We start from the raw sequence: 23499 nt of genomic DNA on the forward strand, positions 1-23499 counted from the left end.
AAAGTTAATGACAGGTGGGAGAGAGATTCAAGAAAGTGATATTGAGGTTCAAAGGCAGAGCCATCGTTTGTATCTTACATTTTTACATTCAGAGGTTCTGAGCAAAAGTGTTAAGCCACCCCACATTTCTTCGTTTTTGTTTGAAAATGGGAAATATGTGCAGCAGTTTGTTGAAACATTTATAAGCCTGCGTTAACATACAGTTCATAAGGCAAAAAAAGGAGTTTGTACAGTTCTAATAAGCTTGAAAGTCAATATTTCGTGGGACCAGCTTTCTTGTAATTTCTTTAGTCTTCAGCAAAAGTTCTCCAGATTTCTTGATAGACGTTCAAAACTCTTCTTTGGATATTCGATGCCTTTTGTTCTTTTGGCAGAGTGTTTGGGATCAATGTCATGCTAAAAAAGCTGATGGAACTGCATGGTGGATCAGTCTGATGATACTTTTGCAAATACAGCCCCAAAACACGACGATTTGAATAAAAACCTGTGTAATGTTGCCTGTCCTCCCTGTTTCTCTACCTTCCACTGAGACCATTTCTGATGAGACTTCAGTGAACAGTAGACGGACAGAAAATTAGTGAAGAAGAAGCCAATATCCAAATAAAACCTTTGAAAGACCTTCAGGAAGACGAAAGCACTATTGCGCAAGAACGCGTTAAAAAAGTCAAGAAAGTCTGGCTCAGTGGAAGCAAAATATAAAGAAATGAGGGGTGGCTCAAGACCTTTGGACAGCACTGTCAATAAATTAACTCACATGTTAATCAGGAGCCATTACTTGTTAAAATAAGGCATTTTTAATATAAGGCAGTCATGGCATAGAATGAAAAGAATCATTACTTGCACACATCCACATTAATATATACATTTCAGTTACTTCTTACTGTAATCTTTTAAACTTGTATTAAAGTTTTTGTAACTTGCTTGATCGTCTAAGTTCAGTCCTAAATCGTTGAATATAAGAAAGCATTAAATAAATGGCAGCTTTTCTCTTTTGGGACAGTTGATCCACATGCTTGCCTGATTGGCTGTTTTCAAAGCCATGCAAAATAAAGTATTTTTTAAGAAGAACAAAACTGGTGAAATATATTCAGTCACAAACCTTTTTATAGTGCACTGCTTCAAGGTTTCCATAGCAGAAAAATGAAAGCAGGGCTTGATGACCAGCCTCTGGAGGAGTTAAACATTTTGCACATTTCACAGTGTACCTGGCAGACCTGAGCCTGACTGCGTCTGGTTTGAATCCACTTGGAACTCAAAGAGGCACTAGAGGAGCTGAAGCCTTCAGCTGAGAAGGGAATGACTGCAGACAGGCTTTGACTCATTCGATTAAAGTCTTAGTTTGTTGGTGCCGGTGCTGGAATGTGAAAGCAAAGCAGCTGTGTGAGAAACGTCAATGCGCTTTTCTCTCACTGCTTCAGGCTGTCAGTTGACTGTAATCCAATACAAAAATGTCCACAACAGTGGAGTGAAGAGAGAGCCTTTGGTTTCTTGTCCTCATCCCCTCTGTTTGATGCCTTCCTCACAAAGAAAACTAAAAGAAAGATATATATATATTTGGTCTGTATCCTGATTGGGCATTATGACAGGAATAGCCTTTTCTTCATACTACAGCAGTCAGAATAAATTGCCACCTGCCCATTAATATCTTACGTCCTTTAAGGGGGAAATCCTGCGCTGAAGTCTAAGTATAGCTCAGAAGTGTGTACGTGCTGTTGGAGGACTGCAGAGGTGCAACTCCTGAATGTTTTAGCCACTCAACTAAGTGCTAGATTCTCTCAGAAGAGTCCTGCTACAGTAACTTCCGGCTAGCAAATTTCCTTATTAGAAGGAGCTAAGGTGTAAAGACAGAAATCTTGTCTTTTTTTCTGTGAACAAAGCGAATATTTAAAAAGCAGTTTAAGCATTTGAAACTAAGCCAGGCCTTTATCTGTGAGTGTGTGTGGTTGAAGAGAGCCATAAAATGTTTACCCCCCCACAAATTCTCTCCTACTCTACAGTCTGTAGCCGTGGTGACCATGATAAATGGTGTTTGTGTTCCCTGAAGTCGAAGTGTGTATGCCCTATGTACAGGGCTTAGATACAATAAAAGCAACAACAGCTGTGCAATCCAATACAGGACTGCAGACAACAGCACCAGTGCAGAGTTGAATCAATATCAATATCTTCTTCTGTCAGTCTCAATGAAAACTGAACAATACACAAATATTACATTCACAAATGTACCACAGTGGATTTTTTTTCTTGTCTGTGGGAAAAGCCTTTTTTTTCTTCTTCCTTTAGACGCCAGTCATGAGAAAAACACAGATGGTCACGGACATGCAAGAAAGTTGGGTGATTCAAAAAAATTCTGTTTCATAGTCAGGCTGCCTGAATTTGGCTGTTGACTGACTGACCTCTAGTGCCACCACTAAAATTAAGCTTTTAAAGAAAATGCGTTGATAATTAGTAGATAAAGTGGAATATGTTTTGGCTGTAAACGTCAAATTCTTGCCAGAATACAATAGTAAAAGTGTCCCTTTACTTCTAAAACAATCATTGAGCAGATTTAAAAATCTGCTCAATGATAATACCTCAGTTTCCAACCAACAATATTCTATTCGTACTTTAGCCTTAGCAACCAAAGTTAAGAAGGCAAATATCTAATTAGCCATTCACATGGCAAATCAAGGCATTCAGGTATTTAGGGATGTAGACGTGGTCATGAAGAGTTGCTGAAGATCTACTCGAGCATCAGAATAAGGAAAAAAGGTGATTTTAGCAACTTTGAGAACTGAGTATTTCAGAAAGGGCTGATCTACTCACACAACCGTCTCTACGGATTACAGAGAGTAAACTGTAGGCAAACTGGGGTCCGACCCATAAAGGTCTAAGTGACAAATGGCCTGTATTTGTATAGCGCTTTACTTAGTCCCTAAGGACCCCAAAGTGCTTTACACTACATTCAGTCATTCACACACTGGTGATGGTAAGCTACATTGTAGCCACAGCTGCCCTGGGGCGCACTGACAGAGGCGAGGCTAACGGACACTGGCGCCACCGGGTCCTCTGACCACCACCAGTAGGCAACGGGTGAAGTGTCTTGCCCAAGGGCACAACGACCGAGACTGTCCGAGCCAGGGCTCGAACCGGCAACCTTCCGATTACAAGACGAACTGCCAACTCTTGAGCCACGATTGGCATGGCGATCAACATGTTGGTGTTTTTATTGATATAATTATTGGAATATTTACATTTATCTGAAACAACATGCTATCTATAGACTACAGACTCAGAAAGCTGCTAGCATGGCTGTGGTCAACACAATTCCTTGTGAATTGGAAGTTACCATGAGAAGGCACAACTTGGACCATGCATGGTAATGTTTATTCCTGACATGCAAAATGTACACCACAGAGAGGTGAACTGGCACATACAATATACTGGAAAGGAAACACATTAATACACGGAAATGAAGTGGAAAAGTTTGAACTGTTTTACTGACAGTTGGCTTCTGCTCGCCAATTGTTCCAGATGAAAAATGTAGATGTAAGAAAAACAGCAGGGCTGTCGCCTGCACTAAGTAAACAGTAGGGCATCTTTGGATTTTGCTGCTTTCGGATGTTTTGCTAAAGTGACTTTTTGTACAACCATGAGTATGAACGGGGACTTGAAAGTCTGTTAACTCGACAGTTAGCAGTTGTACATCCTTTCACTGATGATGTTGAGGACTTGGTAGTATCACTTTAGCAGCATAATATAGCTATAAGGTTTCACTTGTTTGAACTGTATGAGCAAGTGAAAACAAGCACTGTAACTTATCAAAATGAAAATGATACAAAATGTAAATTAACCCTGCCATCCAAATAACATTATTGCCCCCAAAATCTATCCAAATGATCTGAATAATGCAACATAGTGTTACTGAATTTTATCTCTGCTCACAAGCCTGGTACATGTCACTGTAACATACTTGTTATGTGTATCCACAGCCAGAACAATAAACTGCATCTCTTCGATAAAATTATGAATACAGACAATTTGTCAGGCTTGAACTTTACAGAATGCTTGTGTTTTTTGTTTAAATGCTTTTCATTGTTACTAAGTTAAACTTATAGACCCGCTCATTGTTAAAAAAAAAAAGAAGTTTGTGTCAGCCTGTTTGGCCCATAGCATGCGTACATATTGCATATATATTTTCCTATATAAATACATTTTATACCAATACAACAAGCTGGAAAAAACATTCAGTGAAACAATCAGTGACATTTAACAGTCATTGTATAACAATGCCAAATAGGGAGCTATGGTGTAGAAAGGCAGCAAACACACGTGCACACGCACGCGTGCACGCACACACGTAAAATTAATTATAAGGGAATATGGTGAGGAGAAACAACACCTGAAGGTGTAGCTGAGACTAAATCATGTTTGTGGTAAATAATTAGATGTACACAAAACAGTCTCACATGTGCAAACCTGCTAGTCTCTCAGACTCCTGGAAAAGGTAAGAAACATGGAAATAACAGTCAAAATGAAGGCAGAGGTTCGGTGATCTACATTCAGGCATGCACTTGGTCTTGTTTTTTTTTTTTTTTCAATGAAAAATTATAATAAATAAAAACAATTATGTCCCCTGCCCACTTTCACAAACCTTTGAGTTTCCACTGAGCATCCAGGTACTGACAAAGCAGCCACTATGACAGCCTTAGCAAACCCAGCACTGCTTGGCATACAAACATTATATAAAATGTACATATACAATGTATATATGTAATTTTTTTCTATCCACATTTCAAATATATTTGTAACTGTATATGCTTTGAATGCAAAAGATTCGATAAGGAATATATGAGGATTATATGCAGCTGTCCAAAGTTTGGAGACCAAACCCCAAATCCATTTTTCGAAAGAAGCTCCATCTCATACAGAGAAAGTCGCTCTCTCCTCATACACAGATTATTGTCTTCATTGAGAGAAGTCCATGTTCCACACTGGGAAACACACGGGGTTCCTTCTGACCACAAACAAATCTGCATTTTCTTCCTCCTCTGTTTTAACCTGACAGATTTACATCAGGATTTTCATTATTTTTGTCAAGCAAATGCTAACCAGATTCTAATACATGCATCTCTGAATGGTGTTTTTCATTTGTTTACTTGCTGAAAGATCATCTCTCGCGAGTTCATTTGGAAACTGTAAAAAAAGGGAAAGAGAAGAAGTATGTCACACACTTATGATTCCAGCAAAAGTAAATGTAACACACACACAGATGTTGGCAAAGTTGAAAACAGGAAACACATCTGAAGCATGTCATTCTTTCTGTCTGTAAACAAGATCGCTTGAAAAGTTTTGTATTCTGATTTCGATAAAACTTTGAGTGTAGAGGGGCCTTATCTTCAAGGTCAACTTAATGATTTATTGGTTGAAAATTGATAAAAAGCCTTATAAGAATTTAAAAGTTTTAACGTTTGACCTCTGACCTCTCCTTCAAGATTGATATAAAAGTCAAAGTGACAATAATGTAATCAATGTAAACATCTGTCATGCTACTCTTATCTCATTTTTACTGCACTACAAACTTCTTAACGTATGTTTAAAAAGAAGAAAGTAAACAAAATGAGTTACCAGGAACACTCTGCCGAGAGAGTGAGCTGCCTTGGCAGATGTTTCTTGGACTGCCCTTCTGAGTAGATAGTTCCTCCTACAGCTACACTTTAAACCTCAATCTAAATCTCGGTGCAGCACACTGGACACCATCATGATAACATCACTGTCCTCAAAAATTTGTCCTGCTTGATTCAATGAATGTACCTGAAACTGAGACGTAGACTGTGATCATGACCACGCCCAAGACAATGGAGACGATACTGAGCAGACGAGCCAGTTTACCCAGCCTCCTGGCCCCGTCTATGTCCCCCGCCTGGAGACTGTTTCTGGACTGGGGACACACAAAAGCAGCAAGACTATTAAACAAATTTAATATATTAGGTAGTAGACCAAACAGAACATTTTTAGGAAGATCTGTCGAACCAGCCAAACCAAGGATACACTTAGGGTGGAGATTTTCATCTACATATTTATGAGTTCTTGGATAAAGCTAGAGATGCAAACAGTGATGTAGCAGGAACCCTGTATAGTATTATTTGTAATTAGTCCAGTTCTTCGTCTTTTACTTTATTTTTCCAGTTTGTGTAGGAAAAACCATAAGACCAAGCAGCACGAAGACTTCGTGACTGCCCCAAAACCTGAGTTATTGCACCTGCACCTGAAGAACTCCAAATTGTTTGATTATTATCAATTCTGAACACCCTGAAACTACTGAACTAATCATCCTGGATCAGTCAGGCTCATCAATGGATTTTGCTGATCTGGTGTAATGTGATTTAACATTTAAAAAAAGAAATAGATGATTAAAAAAAACCTTTACTAACTCACGAACATACACAAGTCTTCGCACACATTGAGTGTAAGGTGTGAAATTCAAGATACATATACACCATTGCTCACTGAGCTTATGTACTAAAGTGCAATGCTTTTCCCATTTATGGGTGAAACAAATGTGAAAAGTTCTTGAAAAAATTACTTACAAAATGTCCAGATTAGTACATATTTTACACTGAAAACATAAAACACCCGTATGTTCTCCAGAGCTGGTTTTTCTTTCGGCATATACACTGAAGCGCTGAGGTGTACCAATAATTATTCACACTCTAACCTGTGGCTCTTTGAAAAGTCTAACCCTCAAAGGTTTTCATGGGGACAATGTAGTTAGGCAGCATCAGATGGTAGTCTGTAGAATGACTTTGGACACCAAGAACAAGTAGAAGTGAGTTGAGACAAGCTCTGGGTGGTGGGGAAAAGTTACTGGTGTTTGGGGTATCTTCTGGGCAGATGACACAGGACAAAGAGACTTGGTGGTGGAAAGAGGAAGTGCAAGAAAACACTCAAAGGTTAGTGAAGAAACAGTGGGATAGTCAGGAAGATGAATAAAGTGCACAGAGTACTGGAGGCTAATAATATAAAAAAGAGAGGTGGCAAAGCCAAAGGAAAGCAGGCAGGGGTCTCTGTGGACTCTGTGGAGCCTGGACAGGTGGAGGTATGCTCAGGAGAGAAAAGGAATGAAAGTCAGTAGTAGCAAACAGAATACGTGTGTGTGAATGAGAAAGTGACAGGTGGAAAGATGAAAATGTAAAGAGTATCAAAAGTCAAAGGGAAAGTTTACAAGATGGTAGTGAGACCTGCTGTGACATGTGGTTTGGAGATGGTGGCACTGACAAAGAGACCATGATGGACAGGGTTAGAAATGATTATGTCAGAGTGACATCTCACAGTGCTTTGGAAACAATGTTAGAGGCAAAGCTGTGATGGTTTTGACAGAGAAGGGATCGTGGCTTTACTGGACAAATGATGAAGTTCCTGGCCGGAGGAAAATACTGAAGCAGCTCTCCAAGAGTTACACTTTAAAATATTTATCATATAGTTAATCAATACTTATTTTAAAAAGAAATTGATAAACATGCAGTGCAGTAATGTTGACTTGTGAAATGCAGAGTAATTTATTTCAACTGTAAACGGTCAAATCTCATGCCGGCAGATTGGGACTGATGGAAGAATGTGACTTGCAGAGCCAATTGGATGGAGTCGGTGAGTGCAGCAGTATGAAGGGGTTGTATATCATTTTAATGCTGAACGTATATTGCTTTGCTTGTACACTGCAGATACGGAGACAGAGTGATTCATGCGTATGTGTGAAAGGTGTGATGGATGGGAATTCTCAGCCTTCTGCATTGCTTTTATGTGAGTCACCCCAAAGATCAAATCTCCTGTTACTGATGTCTCAGGCTTTTCATTGGATTGGCAGGGTTTTTTAACAGTGTATGTTTTTATTTTGTGAAAGGGAGTCCACACAAAGGAACACTGCCCTTCACAGTATTGCAGCATGTACATGCACACATCAAATAAAAAATCTTATGTTGCTGTTTTTCATTTATTTAGTCATAAAACAAAATTTCATCGTGTGTGTGTTTTGCTTATAGTTTACATATATCACTCCAAGTATTTGCTCTATAACTTAACAAGTTTCACTTGAGCACTAGAGCAACTAAACAATCTGATCAACCTGATCAACCTGAATGCAGATGGCGTTTAAATACTTCAGCAGGTGTCCAGGATGAGTCTTTTCAAAGCAGAGGTGATAAAACAGAAATTGGACCTCTCACCAAAACTTATCTGGTATTAGAAGAAAGAAAGTCCTGCCCTACTGTCCGAAGACTAAAATACATATAAGCTCTACACAGGTTGGAGTTACAGATATAAAAATATGAAAAGTTAAAAAACAAAAACAAAACAAAGAAATTCATCAGTTTGACAGTTTAACTACACTAAATTCCTCAAAAGATTTTTCCCTATTTTACATATGAAAGTTCAAATGCTTTAAATATAAACGGCACTGTGTGTATGAAAGTATTAATAAAACAAATATAATTAACACTGACTGAAATTAAAAACATTTTAATCAGAATTAAAAGTAAGAGGTGATTTCCAGGTAGAAGAAGGATCATGACTCAGTCCATGTGTGACTGCAGCAATGAAACCTGCCTACACCTGAGTTTAGCAGCGATTGAGAACTTCATGCTTCATAAGAGAATTTCAGGAAGTAATCCACTATTCTTAATTTTACATTACCCTCACAATTTAGTTTGAAATCATGCTATGGTGTCTGTGTTTTCTTGCTTCATTCAGTCACTGAATACTGAAGAAATAGAGTGTTGGGGGTTAGGTGGGAACTGCCTCAAATTCAGATTGAATTACAGAGTATTTCCCCTGATTACTAACTTGTTACTCCATCGTCTCACTCCCGTGAGATGCTCTGCCTCCAGGCTGTCTGGTAGTAAGATACTACTGTGCACTAGTGCACGTGGGTTTGGGACAGTGCAACCTTAGGGTAGAGTGGAAAACTACTTTTAAATATGGCATTCATCTCTTCTTTTAATAATGCCTGATGTTTGGGAAATAATAACAACAACCGAGCTCATGATATACTTTCAAAGCAGAATGTCTTCACATTCTTGCATGATAAAGGATTTCAGCTGCCCAGTACATAATGAACTCAATATTAAGAAGATGAGGAAGTGGTACTAGGCATGGGTGAAATATGAATGTTTTGGATTATTAAAGATGCAGGAAAAAAAGGAGATTATAAATTAAATACATAGTGCTTAACAAAATAGGTGCTCTAAGTTAACAGCTCTGGTAATTATGAAAATTATGTTTTTCTTAGTTGTAGATGCAAAGATGAAATGCACTGATGGTAGTTTTTTGAGATCTTTCTGAGAAAAGCTCATGTCTGCTTTTAAGGAGGACCTTGGGACCATGTGATGAAAAATGTACATTTGTCAGAATTTTACATTGACAAATATTCTTCTTACCCCTTCAAACTTGAACCGTTAAATAATTGCCAATAAATGGAGAATTTATTGAACCTCCTGACATTTATAAAAAGATGAAATTTGCAATAATTTGCCAAAAACAAACAAACAAAGTTTAGCAAATATGATAGCTACACCTGGCAAAGAATTACTTCTTAAAAGTGTATTATCCAATATATTTGTATTTTTTAGGAAAAAAAAAATCACACTGAAAATGTTGAAGTCTCAAAAACTGTATGTATCAAATATAATACACTAGTTGTTATGGGGTTAAATTACTGACTGATTTGCTCACACAGTTTATCGCAGCTTCACAAACGCCTCCCAATTTTTAATTCTAAAAGGCTCAAACTCAACTTTTGACAGATGCTGCATCGCAATTAAAACAAAGATATTTCAATATAATGCAATTGGCTTAAAACAATCACCTAATGTAATGTACTCCTATATCCTGCATGGTAAGAAACGTAATGACAAAAACTATTTAACTGGACGATTATTTCTAGGATTTATTCAAATTTGATCAAATGTAAATATCTACTACATGTAATGTCTCATCCCACAATCCAGGCTCATGACAGTAAAACAAAAACATTACTTTTTTTTTACTCTCACTCACTCACTCACTCACTCACAGGGACACACTCCATCTTCTTGCTCTGAGGACTGCAATGTGAAGCTATGGTGCAAAGTCCCGCTGGAGCTTGTATTGATCTTTTCTCATAGAGAAAAGCAGCATCAGCACCTTAAATCAATGGAAGTCCCTTTCAGAAAACACAGCCTATTTGGCCAGCTTGGAGAGAAACCATCAATGGAGAATGGAGGTGATTTAAAAAGATGATATTTTACTTGCATAATGATAATAAGAAAGTAAAAAGAAACAAAGGAAGGCATTGTCAGCACTCTCATTTGGACCTAGTCTTGTTGGATGTTACCTTTGAGACATGCGAGAGGTTTTCATTTGTGTTTGTGAATATCTGTGTGTAGTGAAAGGGAGGCACCCTTTGCTTCACTGAATCACGCCTGTATTGATTCACAGCACGACTACGGGTCATATTTGTTTTCAGAATGGGAAATTCTACCCTAATTGTAGTGTTCATTGTGCTACCTTTGTACACACACACGCACACTCGTTCTCTCTAATGTGTTCAAATGTTCAGCAGACAAGTGTGGGTGGTAGTAAGTCAGTAAGTGCTTCTTTTCTCACTTGCCATTAATAATGGAGAACCAACAACAGCCATGGTGGAACGCAGAAGTGTACAGTGAGAGGATGTTTTCTTCTATGAGCAAATCTGTCGATTTTCAGGTTTATACATTATATCTTTCAAAACTTTTAGATTATATTCATTTCATTGCTTACATTTTTATTTTTAAACTGTACTTAACTTTTTTTTAAGTTCAAAGATGACAATCATTTATAATTTAGTAGTGACAGACATTTTTAATCCCTAAATGAATTTGTACGAGGCTTTTGCAGTTTTTTTTGTTTTGGTATGTTAAGTTAAATCACATTGGTCCGGTGAGGGATAAAGAACATCGCAGTCTCTCGGAAGCAGCTAGCAAGGCTTTTAGACTTTTTACAGAAAATGTCCATTAAAATTTCAAACCACCCATGCGACTAAATGATCAAACCTTCCAGAGCTATGATGGCACAATACCTATTCTAGCTATAAAATGCATTGTAGCTGATGGTTACATACGATTTTACTTGTGTTTATATATTTGCTTGTGAATTCAAACAAACTAACAGAGTGCTAATGCTTTTAAAGACTAGACCATCATAGTATAAACCTTTATCCATTGGCAGATCATTTATAAGTGAACCACTGCCAGGCATATTTAAATAACTCAGAGTCAGGTTTCATCGTTTAGTTCATAGCACAGTGCACTATCATCGGGATAATGTATGCTATTATTAGCAATCTGTTTGTTAAACCAAACACAGTTTATTGATATACAATACAACTACAAAAACAAAACAGAAATGGGCTATTTGTACTAAAAAAGGGCAAACACTAAGAAACGCTTTCACCACAGGTGAGATTTCTAAAGCAAAGAGTTGTCTAGTTACACCGCTGTCATTATCTAATGTGATGCAAATCACACAATGAAAAGTAGGTTTAGCATCTGTTACTTAGCAATTGGAATGCACAGCTTAAGCTGGTGTAAATGCCATTATTATAACTTTTTTCTTTGCAGGTAGTTAATCACAAATTAATGTGCTGAAGGGATTTCTGTTGCATTTGTCCAGATTTTGCTAATAAAATGAGGAATAGGTGTAATGTTTTACTGAAACATTTGTAAGCTCACATGCAAATACGATATATAAGGACAATATGAAGGTCCATTGAAAATATTTGGGTGTTGGCTGCCTTTTATTCCATTGTCTGTCGAGATGATCCCACACTGCTTCAGTACAGGGAGTGCAGAATTATTAGGCAAATGAGTATTTTGTCCACATCATCCTCTTCATGCATGTTGTCTTACTCCAAGCTGTATAGGCTCGAAAGCCTACTACCAATTAAGCATATTAGGTGATGTGCATCTCTGTAATGACAAGGGGTGTGGTCTAATGACATCAACACCCTACATCAGGTGTGCATAATTATTAGGCAACGTCCTTTCCTTTGGCAAAATGGGTCAAAAGAAGGACTTGACAGGCTCAGAAAAGTCAAAAATAGTGAGATATCTTGCAGAGGGATGCAGCAGTCTCAAAATTGCAAAGCTTCTGAAGCGTGATCATCGAACAATCAAGCATTTCATTCAAAATAGTCAACAGGGTCGCAAGAAGCGTGTGGAAAAACCAAGGCGCCAAATAACTGCCCATGAACTGAGAAAAGTCAAGCGTGCAGCTGCCAAGATGCCACTTGCCACCAGTTTGGCCATATTTCAGAGCTGCAACATCACTGGAGTGCCCAAAAGCACAAGGTGTGCAATACTCAGAGACATGGCCAAGGTAAGAAAGGCTGAAAGACGACCACCACTGAACAAGACACACAAGCTGAAACGTCAAGACTGGGCCAAGAAATATCTCAAGACTGATTTTTCTAAGGTTTTATGGACTGATGAAATGAGAGTGAGTCTTGATGGGCCAGATGGATGGGCCCGTGGCTGGATTGGTAAAGGGCAGAGAGCTCCAGTCCGACTCAGACGCCAGCAAGGTGGAGGTGGAGTACTGGTTTGGGCTGGTATCATCAAAGATGAGCTTGTGGGGCCTTTTCGGGTTGAGGATGGAGTCAAGCTCAACTCCCAGTCCTACTGCCAGTTTCTGGAAGACACCTTCTTCAAGCAGTGGTACAGGAAGAAGTCTGCATCCTTCAAGAAAAACATGATTTTCATGCAGGACAATGCTCCATCACACGCGTCCAAGTACTCCACAGCGTGGCTGGCAAGAAAGGGTATAAAAGAAGAAAAACTAATGACATGGCCACCTTGTTCACCTGATCTGAACCCCATTGAGAACCTGTGGTCCATCATCAAATGTGAGATTTACAAGGAGGGAAAACAGTACACCTCTCTGAACAGTGTCTGGGAGGCTGTGGTTGCTGCTGCACGCAATGTTGATGGTGAACAGATCAAAACACTGACAGAATCCATGGATGGCAGGCTTTTGAGTGTCCTTGCAAAGAAAGGTGGCTATATTGGTCGCTGATTTGTTTTTGTTTTGTCTTTGAATTTCAGAAATGTATATTTGTGAATGTGGAGATGTTATATTGGTTTCACTGGTAAAAATAAATAATTGAAATGGGTATATATTTGTTTTTTGTTAAGTTGCCTAATAATTATGCACAGTAATAGTCACCTGCACACACAGATATCCCCCTAAAATAGCTAAAACTAAAAACAAACTAAGAACTACTTCCAAAAACATTCAGCTTTGATATTAATGAGTTTTTTGGGTTCATTGAGAACATGGTTGTTGTTCAATAATAAAATTATTCCTCAAAAATACAACTTGCCTAATAATTCTGCACTCCCTGTAGTGTTGCAGTTGGGACTCTAGGGGAAGGTCAGTCCATGACTGATAGAGTTCCAATGTGTGTTTTTCTATCCAGGTATGATTTTACTGCACTGGAAGTGTTTGCGACCATTGTCATGCTGAAAATTGAAGCTATCACCAATCAGATGATTTGCAGATGGTATTGCATTAGGTATCAACATCTGATGGCACTTCTCTGTGTTTACAATTGTATCAATTAAGCACCTCGAGGCAACAGTTGTTGTCATTTATATAAATAAAACTAAATGTAATCAATTTTGTCAAGATTTCCAACACCACTGGCTGATAGTCAGCTCCAAACCATGACAGAGCCTCCACCATGTTTTACAGATGGCTGTAGACACTCACTGTCGTATCTCTCTCCTGACCTCTTCTGCACATCCTGATTTCACATTTGGATTCACCACTCCACTCCACTGTTGCCACTGATTTTTCAGTCCAGTTTTTGTACAATTTGGCATACCTCAGCCTTTTATCCCAGTATCCCTTCATTAACAATGCCTTCTTGCCAGAAGAAGACAGTCCCTTCCACTGAGACCATCTCGTGAGTCTTCAGTGAACATCTGGGCCTTCAGATCAACTGGAGGGCCAGATGCATCTCTCAGGTTCTGTCAGGCTGGATCTTTTCCCCTATTAAGGACATGGCATTCAGATAACTTTTATCTTCTGAAGATTCTTATTCTTTTGTCCTCCACTTCAAAATACAATTTATGTGTGTTGTAGCAGGCTGCTAGTAACAAAGTGCCTGAAGATACAGTTCTTTGCGTAGAGACAACACTGGTTCATCCCCTAACTTATCATGTCTTTTTATGTTTGAATGAGTCATAGGTCAGTGTTAAGTGGCCTAACAAAATTATTCCTCTGAATATAGTGAGGTAGAAGCACTGGAATGAAAATGAATGGAAAAACAGTTAAAGAAACTTCTGGACCTTCTGGAAGGCTGGAGAACTATCATACGAGAAAGTCTTGTTCTTTGGAGGCAAAATAGAAAGAAAAGAGGGGTGGCTCAAGACTTCTGTACAATATTGTAAATAAAATGAAATGTTACAATATTATAATTAAAACAAGTGAAGATGCATTCATTTTTAATATTAAATCACCGAGTAGTGGGATTTGAAGATTTTAAAAGCTCCTATATTATCAAAAAAGCCACTCATATAGCTAGGGGCCTTACGCTGGTAAGTGCTCTGTACTATACTTGTACTCAAAACATGACTTTCTATGCATTCAGTTTTATTATTCATTGGATGATCACATTGTAGCATTCATTGATTTAAAATGATAAATGACTTGTAGCACACGGCTTTTCTTTTTTCTCTGTAACACTCTGATGAGCTCACATTGGGTAAGAACAGTGTAAAATGCTCTCTGATGGTGACTGCAGCACTTGACTACTAATAAGATCTCATTTACCTACACACACACACACACACATGCACACACAAACAAAGCCATCCCGCCAGTGCAGCATTGTGAGACCATATTTTACAGGCAAATCTGCAGCACATGCAGTAATGCTCCTGCAGTTTGGGCATTCCCATTACTGGGATAGGCTAGTGCGCACTGTAAAAACCTATTACCCCAACCTCTCCAGTAACCATAATTGACTGCGTATCTTCCGCGTTTGCCAGCCGCAAGCCCTTCCCACCAAGCATCTGTCAGAGATCTTTGGCGGCAGCCAGCTGGAAGTTGGCTTTTATGTGTTCCTACTGCTGAAAGTAGTGGGAGATGATGATGGATGTAACTGTTCCTGCTGTTAGCAATGCACCATCTACAGTGTGGAAAGATGCTGACTCTTTTACAAGGGTAAATGGGACCAACACAGATGGATACTTTTACCTGTTTAAGTGATTAAAAGATGGATATACATCTTATTTAATGTTTGCACTGTCTACATACACAAAAATGTGTATTTGCTTAAATTCTGTGATATAGTTTATGTTTTGCATAATAGCAGAATCTACTGAAGTCTGCATTTACAGTTAGACACAGGCAATTACACGAGTTTTGATTGTATTTAAAGCTGGAGCTGGAGACAGGTGTGTGATCTAAAAACATAACACCTGGATATATTTGTATCCACTCCTATATTTGCGTTTCTTTCCAGCTCTGTTTGAGGTTTGAAAGATTCCTGGGGTAAATATTTGGGTCTGTTGCAGCTCAGTTTTGTGTCAAACAGGCTGGAATACTGTGGATTTGTCAAAGCTTTGTTGCTTGAATCTGCTGCTAAAAACAGCTGTATTTCTGAAGAACTAAAGCAATGAGCTGAAACAGGCTTAAATGCCACTTAGAGCTACGGGACAGTGCCACAGATACTGCTGCTTATCACTCTGATCACATTACACAGCCATTTTTGAGCCATTGCTTAGCTACAAATGTTGATTGCGTACGATACTTATAAAACAAAAGCTATATGGTTTACATCAGGTTTTAATTGAATACACAGCACACAGCACAGTTAATGTTACATAATAGCACGACTGTTAAGCACAAACCCTCTTGGCATGAAATGAAGTCTGAATCCAGATCACTGGAAGCTAAAGGCTCATCAATAATGCAACTGACCACCAACTGTGGCATTTCATATCAGGCTCCCCTTAAGATGGTCTTTTTTGACCTTTCTGTCTTTCTGTGAATGAATTTCTAAAGTCTGTTCAGCTTCCTCTGACACCTCCCCATTGATACCATTTTAAAAACTGCTCTTTTTTTTATCTGACTTTCCAGCAATATCCATTTCACAGTGGATGATGAGTAGCGAATATTGGCACTTAGCACTAATCTGGCACTCCAAAGCTGTATCGTGTGGTATCAACCACATTACTTTTGATTCATCTGCTCACAAGCGAGCGTTGTACACCTCTGTTTTTCCTGTTCTGACTCACTCGCACTTATCTGACTGTGCTATCTGATTCAGCTTCTTCTAATCAAGTGATAGGAACTACTTTATGGCTATTTGCTGTCTCTCTCATGCCCATCTGCCCTTGTAGCGAATGATGTTTTGATCTTCTTTGGGAGGCCCATATCCCCTTTCCTTACCCCCCAGGAAAGAGAGAGGATGTTGATCGCTGCTACTGAGCTGGCTAACTGCTGCAATCTGCCCTCTGCAGAGAAACTAAATTGACTTCTCTCGCCTTCTATTGAGTTAGTGGCCAGCTCCAGTTTCTTCCTCCTTCGCTTTTCTTTCTTCTGCCCTCTGTGAAAACCTCCCTCTGCCACACTTTCTCTCTCTCTCTCTCTCTCTCTCTCTCTCTCTCTCTCTCTCTCTCTCACACACACACACACACGCACACACACACACACACTCTCTCTCTCTCTCTCTCTCTCTCTCTCTCTCTCTCAATGCCATTAGCCAGCAACCGACTTGTGAATGTCAGTGGGTTCGTGATGATGGCTCAGGGAAGTACAGGCTGTCTTGTGGATACCGTCTGATATTCCCCTTGGTGTGTAGTCCCCACAAGAGTGATATTACAGAACTAATGGCTTACTGCATTTCCTCTGCTTTGTTTCTCTGTAGATCTGAGAATTGGCTACTGGACAGTGTCAGAAGTAAAGTGCACTGAAAAACACAAATGGCTTGAAACTAAGGAGCCGTCAGCCACCAGGAGTTAAAATCGTGACACAGGGAAGTTACGACTGATGGCGCTAAAAGAGTTCTGCTAGAATGGTTCCAGATACTTACTGCAAAGGTCCGTCATAGGCTGTTTGTGTCTGTACTGCTCAGGAACAGCAGTTTGCCTTTCTCTACACTTACAATGCAGAACACATTAGATATTATGGCTAACAGCACACTTTGCTCAGCTCTATTGTGGCTGTTACAGAGCTTGAAGAGCCTATATACATACGATTTGTAGTTTACAAGCCTTTTTTTTATTTTAGATGTTTTATTGTAAATGTGGAAAAGAGGAAAAATATAGTAAATATAGCTGTTGTAATTTAGGCAGGAATTTGATACAGTTTCAACATATTGGTAGAGAAGAATATATACATACATAAAATGTTTGACCTTCTCACTATGTTCTGTTTACGTATTACTTTATTTCAAAAGTTGTGTGTGTATATCACATGGAGGCAAATTTACATACGTGATTTAAAGATACCAAGCTTTTTGAAATGGTCACTTTGCCCCCCATCCCCCACCCCCCCACCCCAGTCCAGCAGGAAGTCCAGTGTAAACAGTGGACTTCCTGCTGATTGCCAGACAAATTATGTGAATGATGCCATTTTTAAATAAACACGAGCATCTTTCTTTGCATTATGCATTATGCACTTTTATAAGCTCATATGTGGAGCACACACTGGTACTGATGTATCTTTGAGAGATATAGGCATAGTATTGTGTAGAAAACAATACTAAAAAGCAGAGCCTCAAACAACAGCTCCACCATCTTCGCTCCAGACCTCACTGCAGAGGGAGACAGCAGGAAAGTGCATCCTCAGCATCACAGATCAGTTACATGTGCTGCGTTTTGGAATGCGGCCCATACAAAGACCACATGGTCTATCTGCATAAACACAACATTTTATTTACAATTCTGTAATGCCATATCTATATCTGACTGAAGTAGCTTTAGTGTCTTAGCTGCACCCTTAAATTTCCTGTGAAGGGATACATCAAGTATCAGCCCCTCTGAAGCAGACCATCTGGCAGCTGAGTGGAAGCAGCCAGCGTGAGATCATTTAAAGCCTCAGCAATAGTGAAAGATAATGAGGCACTGAGTGTTCTGTGTGTATATGTTTTTCACATACATTTGCACTTCTGTTATTTATATATATATTCAAAAATTTAAAACCTTTAAGTGTAAAAGTGTCAGAAACTCTTTTAAATTGTCATCCAAGCTCTGCTAAATGGTCTTTCTGTCTAAAATTAATACTCGGATGACCATTCACCCAAACGCAAATGTGGTTCTTAGTTAGGGATAATAGCCATACTTAAAAAAAAAAAAGCTTCCTTCATATATCAAAAGGCTGTAAAGGTAAAGGGCAACTCAAATATAAAGTGAGCCTTAACTGCAAGAAGCAGTGATGGGATCTCAAGAACCCAGTCCTCTTTTGTTCCAAGATCTTAATTTACTTAGCCTAATAGCACTGTCCCATCATGTGCACCAGCAATAACATATTTAGGGGTTTTAACACTTTTGATGAGGCAACAAGATGCTCACCATGATGGAGTACACCAGTGCCACGATGCTGATGGGCCAAACGGGGCAAATGCAGGAGATGATGACCAGGATGAGGTAATCCCGGGGCTTTGGGGTCTCCTGGACTGCATTGCCGGTGGAGGAGCGGCTCAGACTCGCCTTGGAAGGGGAGAGAGGGGCGGAGGCGGCCAGCTGCCCGGTGGAGCCCGATCTCACGGAGACGCTGTGGCCGTTCTCCTCGGCTTCCAGACCCTTGTCGCTGCCCACGTTGACCGTGAAGGAGGTGGACATGTTCATCTGGTTCCCTCCAGGCTCAGTGGTCACTGCAAGTAGTTTCTCAGTTTCCTGGAAGTCTGGCGGCGGAGCGCCTCCTCCGCCCTCACCCAAACTGGATCTCTGGAAGTTGGCATCCGTGTTGATCGCCATGTTCACCTCTCAGTTAGAAAGATATATTTATATATTTATAAATTTTTGAAAATAAATATCTGTTAAAAATGTCTTAAGATTGATTACAAAACAGTGAATGACGGCACTTTGACTAGTCAAATTTTCGTTTTTACAACAAATCTCTAAAGCTGAGATCAACTTTGATAACGAAGAAGCTGACACGCCGAGGTGCGGTGGATGGCTTCAAATTAGATTATCTGAAAGGCGGAGAGATTTGATGGAAAAACTTCCTAAAAGCAACGAATAAAATCAGATGAAAGCAGCCTGACTCCTGTAAACATCATTTTCCTCCTTCGATCACTTGTCTTGTGTTCACACCCGACACTTGAGTCATTTCAAAAGGAGCTCACAGCACAAACCGTCCCTCCTCTTTGACACATCCAGATCAGTGAGAGGAGCTTCTGTCACCCATGCAGATCTAGATCCAGTCCCACCACTTGAGCCTGTGTTTGTCTGTTCTTGCAGAAGTAGCTTCAAGGGTTTCCTTCTCCTTTCATAAAAAAGAAAGATCAAAGTGAGACGTGATTTTCGAAGCAGACCCCCCCCAAATCAGACACTTTCTCCTCCTCTGTCTCCAGGAACACAGCCACTGCGCTCTACTTGGGACCAGTGTCATGTTAACGCATTTAAACAGGGCACTTCCGGCGACGATGCACAAAATAAAACTCGAGCGTTCTCAACAAAAAGCCAGTAAGGGAAAATAAACGAGTTCATCCTAACTGCTTATACTGGCATCATGTAGGTTTTTTTTTTTTTTTTTACTACGTCAGTAACAGACAAAAAAAGCCCTTTTTTTTGTCTTTTGTTTTTTGCACACACAGTACTGTGCAAAAGTCTTGAGCCACCCCTAAGACTTTCATTAGCCCACGTATCTATGGAAAAATAGAAAACAGGTGCAGCGATTTACTGAAACCTGAAAACATAAATGAAAGAACAGTAGATAAGGAAAAAATATCGTTTACACAACCTAATGAGAATGAAAGTCAATATTTGGCATGATCACCTTCATCCTTCAACACAGCCTGAACTCTTTCTGGAAAGCTTTCTTATAATATCTTTAAGTAGTCTTCAGGAACAGTTCTCCAGGCTTCTCGAAGGTCATTCAGAGCTCTCCTTTGAATCCTGGATGGCTTTTGTTCTTTTCTAGGTGGAGGCAAAAATTCATGATTGATAGTGTGTGTGTGTTATTAGGTCCAGGTATGCTTTGAATGCATTGGTAGTGTGTTTGTGATCACTGCCATGCTGAGAAATAAAGCTGTCATCAATCACACGCTTAGATAGCATTGCACGTTGAATCAAAAGTCTGAGAATACAAATTCTGACAAGATCACCAACACCACTGGTCAAAAACCAGCCCCCAAACCATCACACAGCCTCCACCGTGTTTTAAATGGCTGTTCACGTTCACTGTTGTACCTCTCTCATTAAAGAGAGGCCCTGAAGGGCCAGATGCATCTCTCAGGTCCTGTGTTGGATGTTTGCTGGATTTTTTCCTACTTCTTAACAGTTTGTGTGTTTTTGTGAGCATTTGCTAGTAACACAATATAAAGATAATATTTAAAATGGATTCTTTGATAAGTTGTCTGGTAAGTGTCAACACTGATTCATCGGTTGAGTTCGAATGACTCATCATTAAGTGACTTAACAAACAAGCAAGACCATTTCAAAAAAGTCTGGCTAAAGACTTTTGCACAGATCCGTGTAACTCATGATAAATTATAATGGGCCATACTAATGTCCTTTGGCACAACCCCAAACTCCAAATAGCTTATAGTGAATGAAATTCCGTGAACACGTGCCTTTACCAAGTTACTGCAATATAAGTATAAAAAATAAGAGACAACAACTTTTTTGGATAGGTTAGCTACACAGTAAAGTAAAATAAATACAAAGTTGACATTAAAACACAGAGTCCAATCCGAAACAAAATGACAAAAAATCTCAGAAATCATGCTTTCATGTACTTCTCCTATAATGTGACATTCGCAGCGTTTTATTTTGCCTACATGATCGCTGTACTTCCGCCGTGTAACTAGCTCTCTGTGGCTAACTTGGCGCATTGCACTGTTGAAAGCGGGCGAAGCAGGGCTGTCGAGCCCCCTCCCTTCTTCCTCCTTCCACTCCTCCTCCTCCCTTCCCTGCCCCGCTCCCAACATCAGCACCAGCGCTTTATGGACGAGAGCCAATGGCGAGTTGTGCTGCTATGCAGAATTTGCTGTTGTGGCATGTTTGGGCTGCAGTTCAGTGACACAATTCACCATAAATCAAATCTTTATAAATCAAAGTTTGGGAACAGATTTAGAGACATATATTATTTATTTATTTGGAAAATACGTTGTTAGATGTGTGAAGAGGATCCTCTTGAGATAGACAGCATCCGGTTTCTAATGGGCTCTCTATTAAACCACCATGTTATTCTACTTGTTTACTTGCGTTAAACCAGGCAAACCTCCCGAATAACAAATGCATAAAGGGGGTGTTAATGGCCTGTGTTGAATGTCGTGTGTGTGTGTGTGTGTTTCTTAATACATTTCTATTGATTTTCATCATCATTTGATGGTGCATTAGCATTCACCTGTGACCTGTTATAGGGATGCTGGGTGGAAAGCACTGATAAACGGGGATTCCCTGAATTAAACCCAGCTCTCAGTATGATGTCATGCTACTGAGCTAGTATATTATCTCAGTGTACACGCAGGGGCACGTCTGCTTTCAGTGTATTTTCTTCTTAAAGCATTTACTTAAAATCAGTTGTGTCGTTCACGAGTGTTTGTCTCCTGTTCAGTTTATGTTCAGCTTACAGTACATTTGTAAATATATGAAGGGAGTAAGGAGTAGTTTTCAGTGGCCACACTCCTGTGACAGATGTGAATGCTGCTGAGACAGAGTAATTTTCCCATCAGGGATCAGGTTGCTGCAGAGGTATAGCTACAGTTAGAGCTCCATCTTGTGGACGTTCAGCGTTTCCGCAAGACTAAGAAAGTAATTTCTCAGTTTTTAACAGGACGACTTGATAATATTTAAAATTTTCCACAATATTCACACAACTCAGGTCATTGCCACTTAGTTAAATTACTGGCACATTCATAATGAGCATCTGGTCCCGAATCGAGTCATTTAATGGAAAAATTATCAGATGATCGATGAGTTCGATGAGTCAACAACGTTGCAAACAGGAACAGTAGCTTTAAAAAATATTTTAATTTGTGGAAAATAAATGTACTCCCTTTCTTTGTGGCCTTTAAAAACTAAGATAACCACAACCCTGTCTCCATAGTATAGAGCAAATGCCAAGTTACAGTTTTTCTCAAATGCTAAAACACATGTCAAACGTTACCACCAGGTCCCCCAATGTCCAAACACAACACCCTTCTCTAAAGCTACATAAACACAACCACACCTTCCCACTGCAAAACTCAAACTCCCACACCAAGAGAGCAGCTCGAAGCTGTCAAAACTGTAAACACTATACACAGCATTACACACTACAGCAAAACAATTGAAAACACAATGCTCAATTTGTGAGAAGGTTCTTTGGTTCATAACTGCCAATGCATATTTTTATAAACTGTACAGTAACGGATTGTCATAGAACCCTGCAGAGGATTAGGCATTTAGATTTGTGAGTTTCACATGAAGACTATAAAAACATCCTGCATGTACGTACACTACTGTAACACAACTCAATGCAAAAACAGAATCTATCGCACACAACAGTACTCTCGGAAACATGATCAGGGTGTGAAGTCTTTTTTATTGTCTACACGGTCTTTTTACAGTATTACACACAGTCACTGTGCGGCATCATGTCGCCGAGCTGCATTGGGCCACATCACCTCATCCACATCACAGGCTATATTGTCCCTTGCTAGGCACCGCGGGAAAAAACGCCCTGGAATGGCGAATCCATCCCTGGAAGGCCTCCACTGGGATGTCAGCACAGGCCAGCTCCATTGCCCGTACGAGGTTCTCTCTTGTGTATGGCTGTCTGTCATACACCTTCCATCTCCATGATGAGAAGAACTCCTCTATAGGGTTCAGGAAAGGGGAGTAGGGTGGTAGACAGACGTTTAAAAAGTGGTCACTGTTGGTGGTGAACCACTCTCTGATTTGGTGTATTTTGTGGAAGCGGATGTTGTCCCAAATGATCACATACATGTGATGTGCTAGCCTAGGATGGTGTTGTTGACGGTCCAGGAGGATGTCTTTTAGCTCCTCTAGAAAGGTGAGGAGACGTTGGGTGTTGTAAGACCCAAGGACAGCATGCCGGTGGACAAGCCCCTCCGTACCCATAGCTGCACAAAGAGTAATATTACCCCCCCGTTGGCCAGGAACCTCAGTGATGGCTCTTTGGCCAATGATGTTACGGCCTCTTCGCCTTCGTTTCTGGAGGTTGAAGCCAGCCTCATCCAGGAAGAGGTACTCATGGGGTCTGGCCATCGCGTCCAACTGCATTATCCTCTGTGAACATGGAAAAGCGTACAGGTGTTCAGAACGGTCAATCAGG

General features: G+C 39.8%; 2 protein-coding genes across 5 annotated transcripts in view; both read right to left on the bottom strand.

Annotated features, from left to right (window-relative positions):
- Positions 1-3341: 3341 nt before the first annotated feature.
- On the bottom strand, positions 3342-19619 carry trarg1a (trafficking regulator of GLUT4 (SLC2A4) 1a). Its single transcript, XM_084950191.1, has 3 exons — positions 18567-19619; positions 5791-5917; positions 3342-5172 (listed from the first exon to the last, which is right to left on the bottom strand). Exons 1-3 carry the CDS (start codon positions 18969-18971, stop codon positions 5162-5164), a joined length of 543 nt encoding a protein of 180 aa, XP_084806317.1. The 5' UTR covers positions 18972-19619; the 3' UTR covers positions 3342-5161.
- Positions 19620-23139: 3520 nt separating this feature from the next.
- aipl1 (aryl hydrocarbon receptor interacting protein-like 1) overlaps positions 23140-23499 on the bottom strand; it is a 45522-nt gene continuing 45162 nt past the window's right edge. For 3 of the 4 annotated variants that reach the window (XR_014802184.1, XR_014802183.1, XR_014802182.1), the window contains one exon: positions 23140-23453. The gene's annotated coding sequence lies outside the window, so the exon portion shown is untranslated. The remainder of the gene's footprint in view (positions 23454-23499) is intronic. The other variant, XR_014802181.1, reaches the window with a different exon arrangement.

Source organism: Perissodus microlepis, chromosome 14 (assembly GCF_051167445.1).
Source record: "Perissodus microlepis isolate ML-2025 ecotype Zambia chromosome 14, ASM5116744v1, whole genome shotgun sequence".
NCBI classification, from domain to species: domain Eukaryota; kingdom Metazoa; phylum Chordata; class Actinopteri; order Cichliformes; family Cichlidae; genus Perissodus; species Perissodus microlepis.

Bases quoted from the DNA above. Each gene is read 5' to 3' on its own strand.
- trarg1a (XM_084950191.1), bottom strand. From the start codon at position 18,971: ATGGCGATCAACACGGATGCCAACTTCCAGAGATCCAGTTTGGGTGAG. The intron at 5,918-18,566 runs GTGAGCATCTTG...GTGTGTCCCCAG, and splicing joins CACTGGTGTACTCCATCATG to TCCAGAAACAGTCTCCAGGC.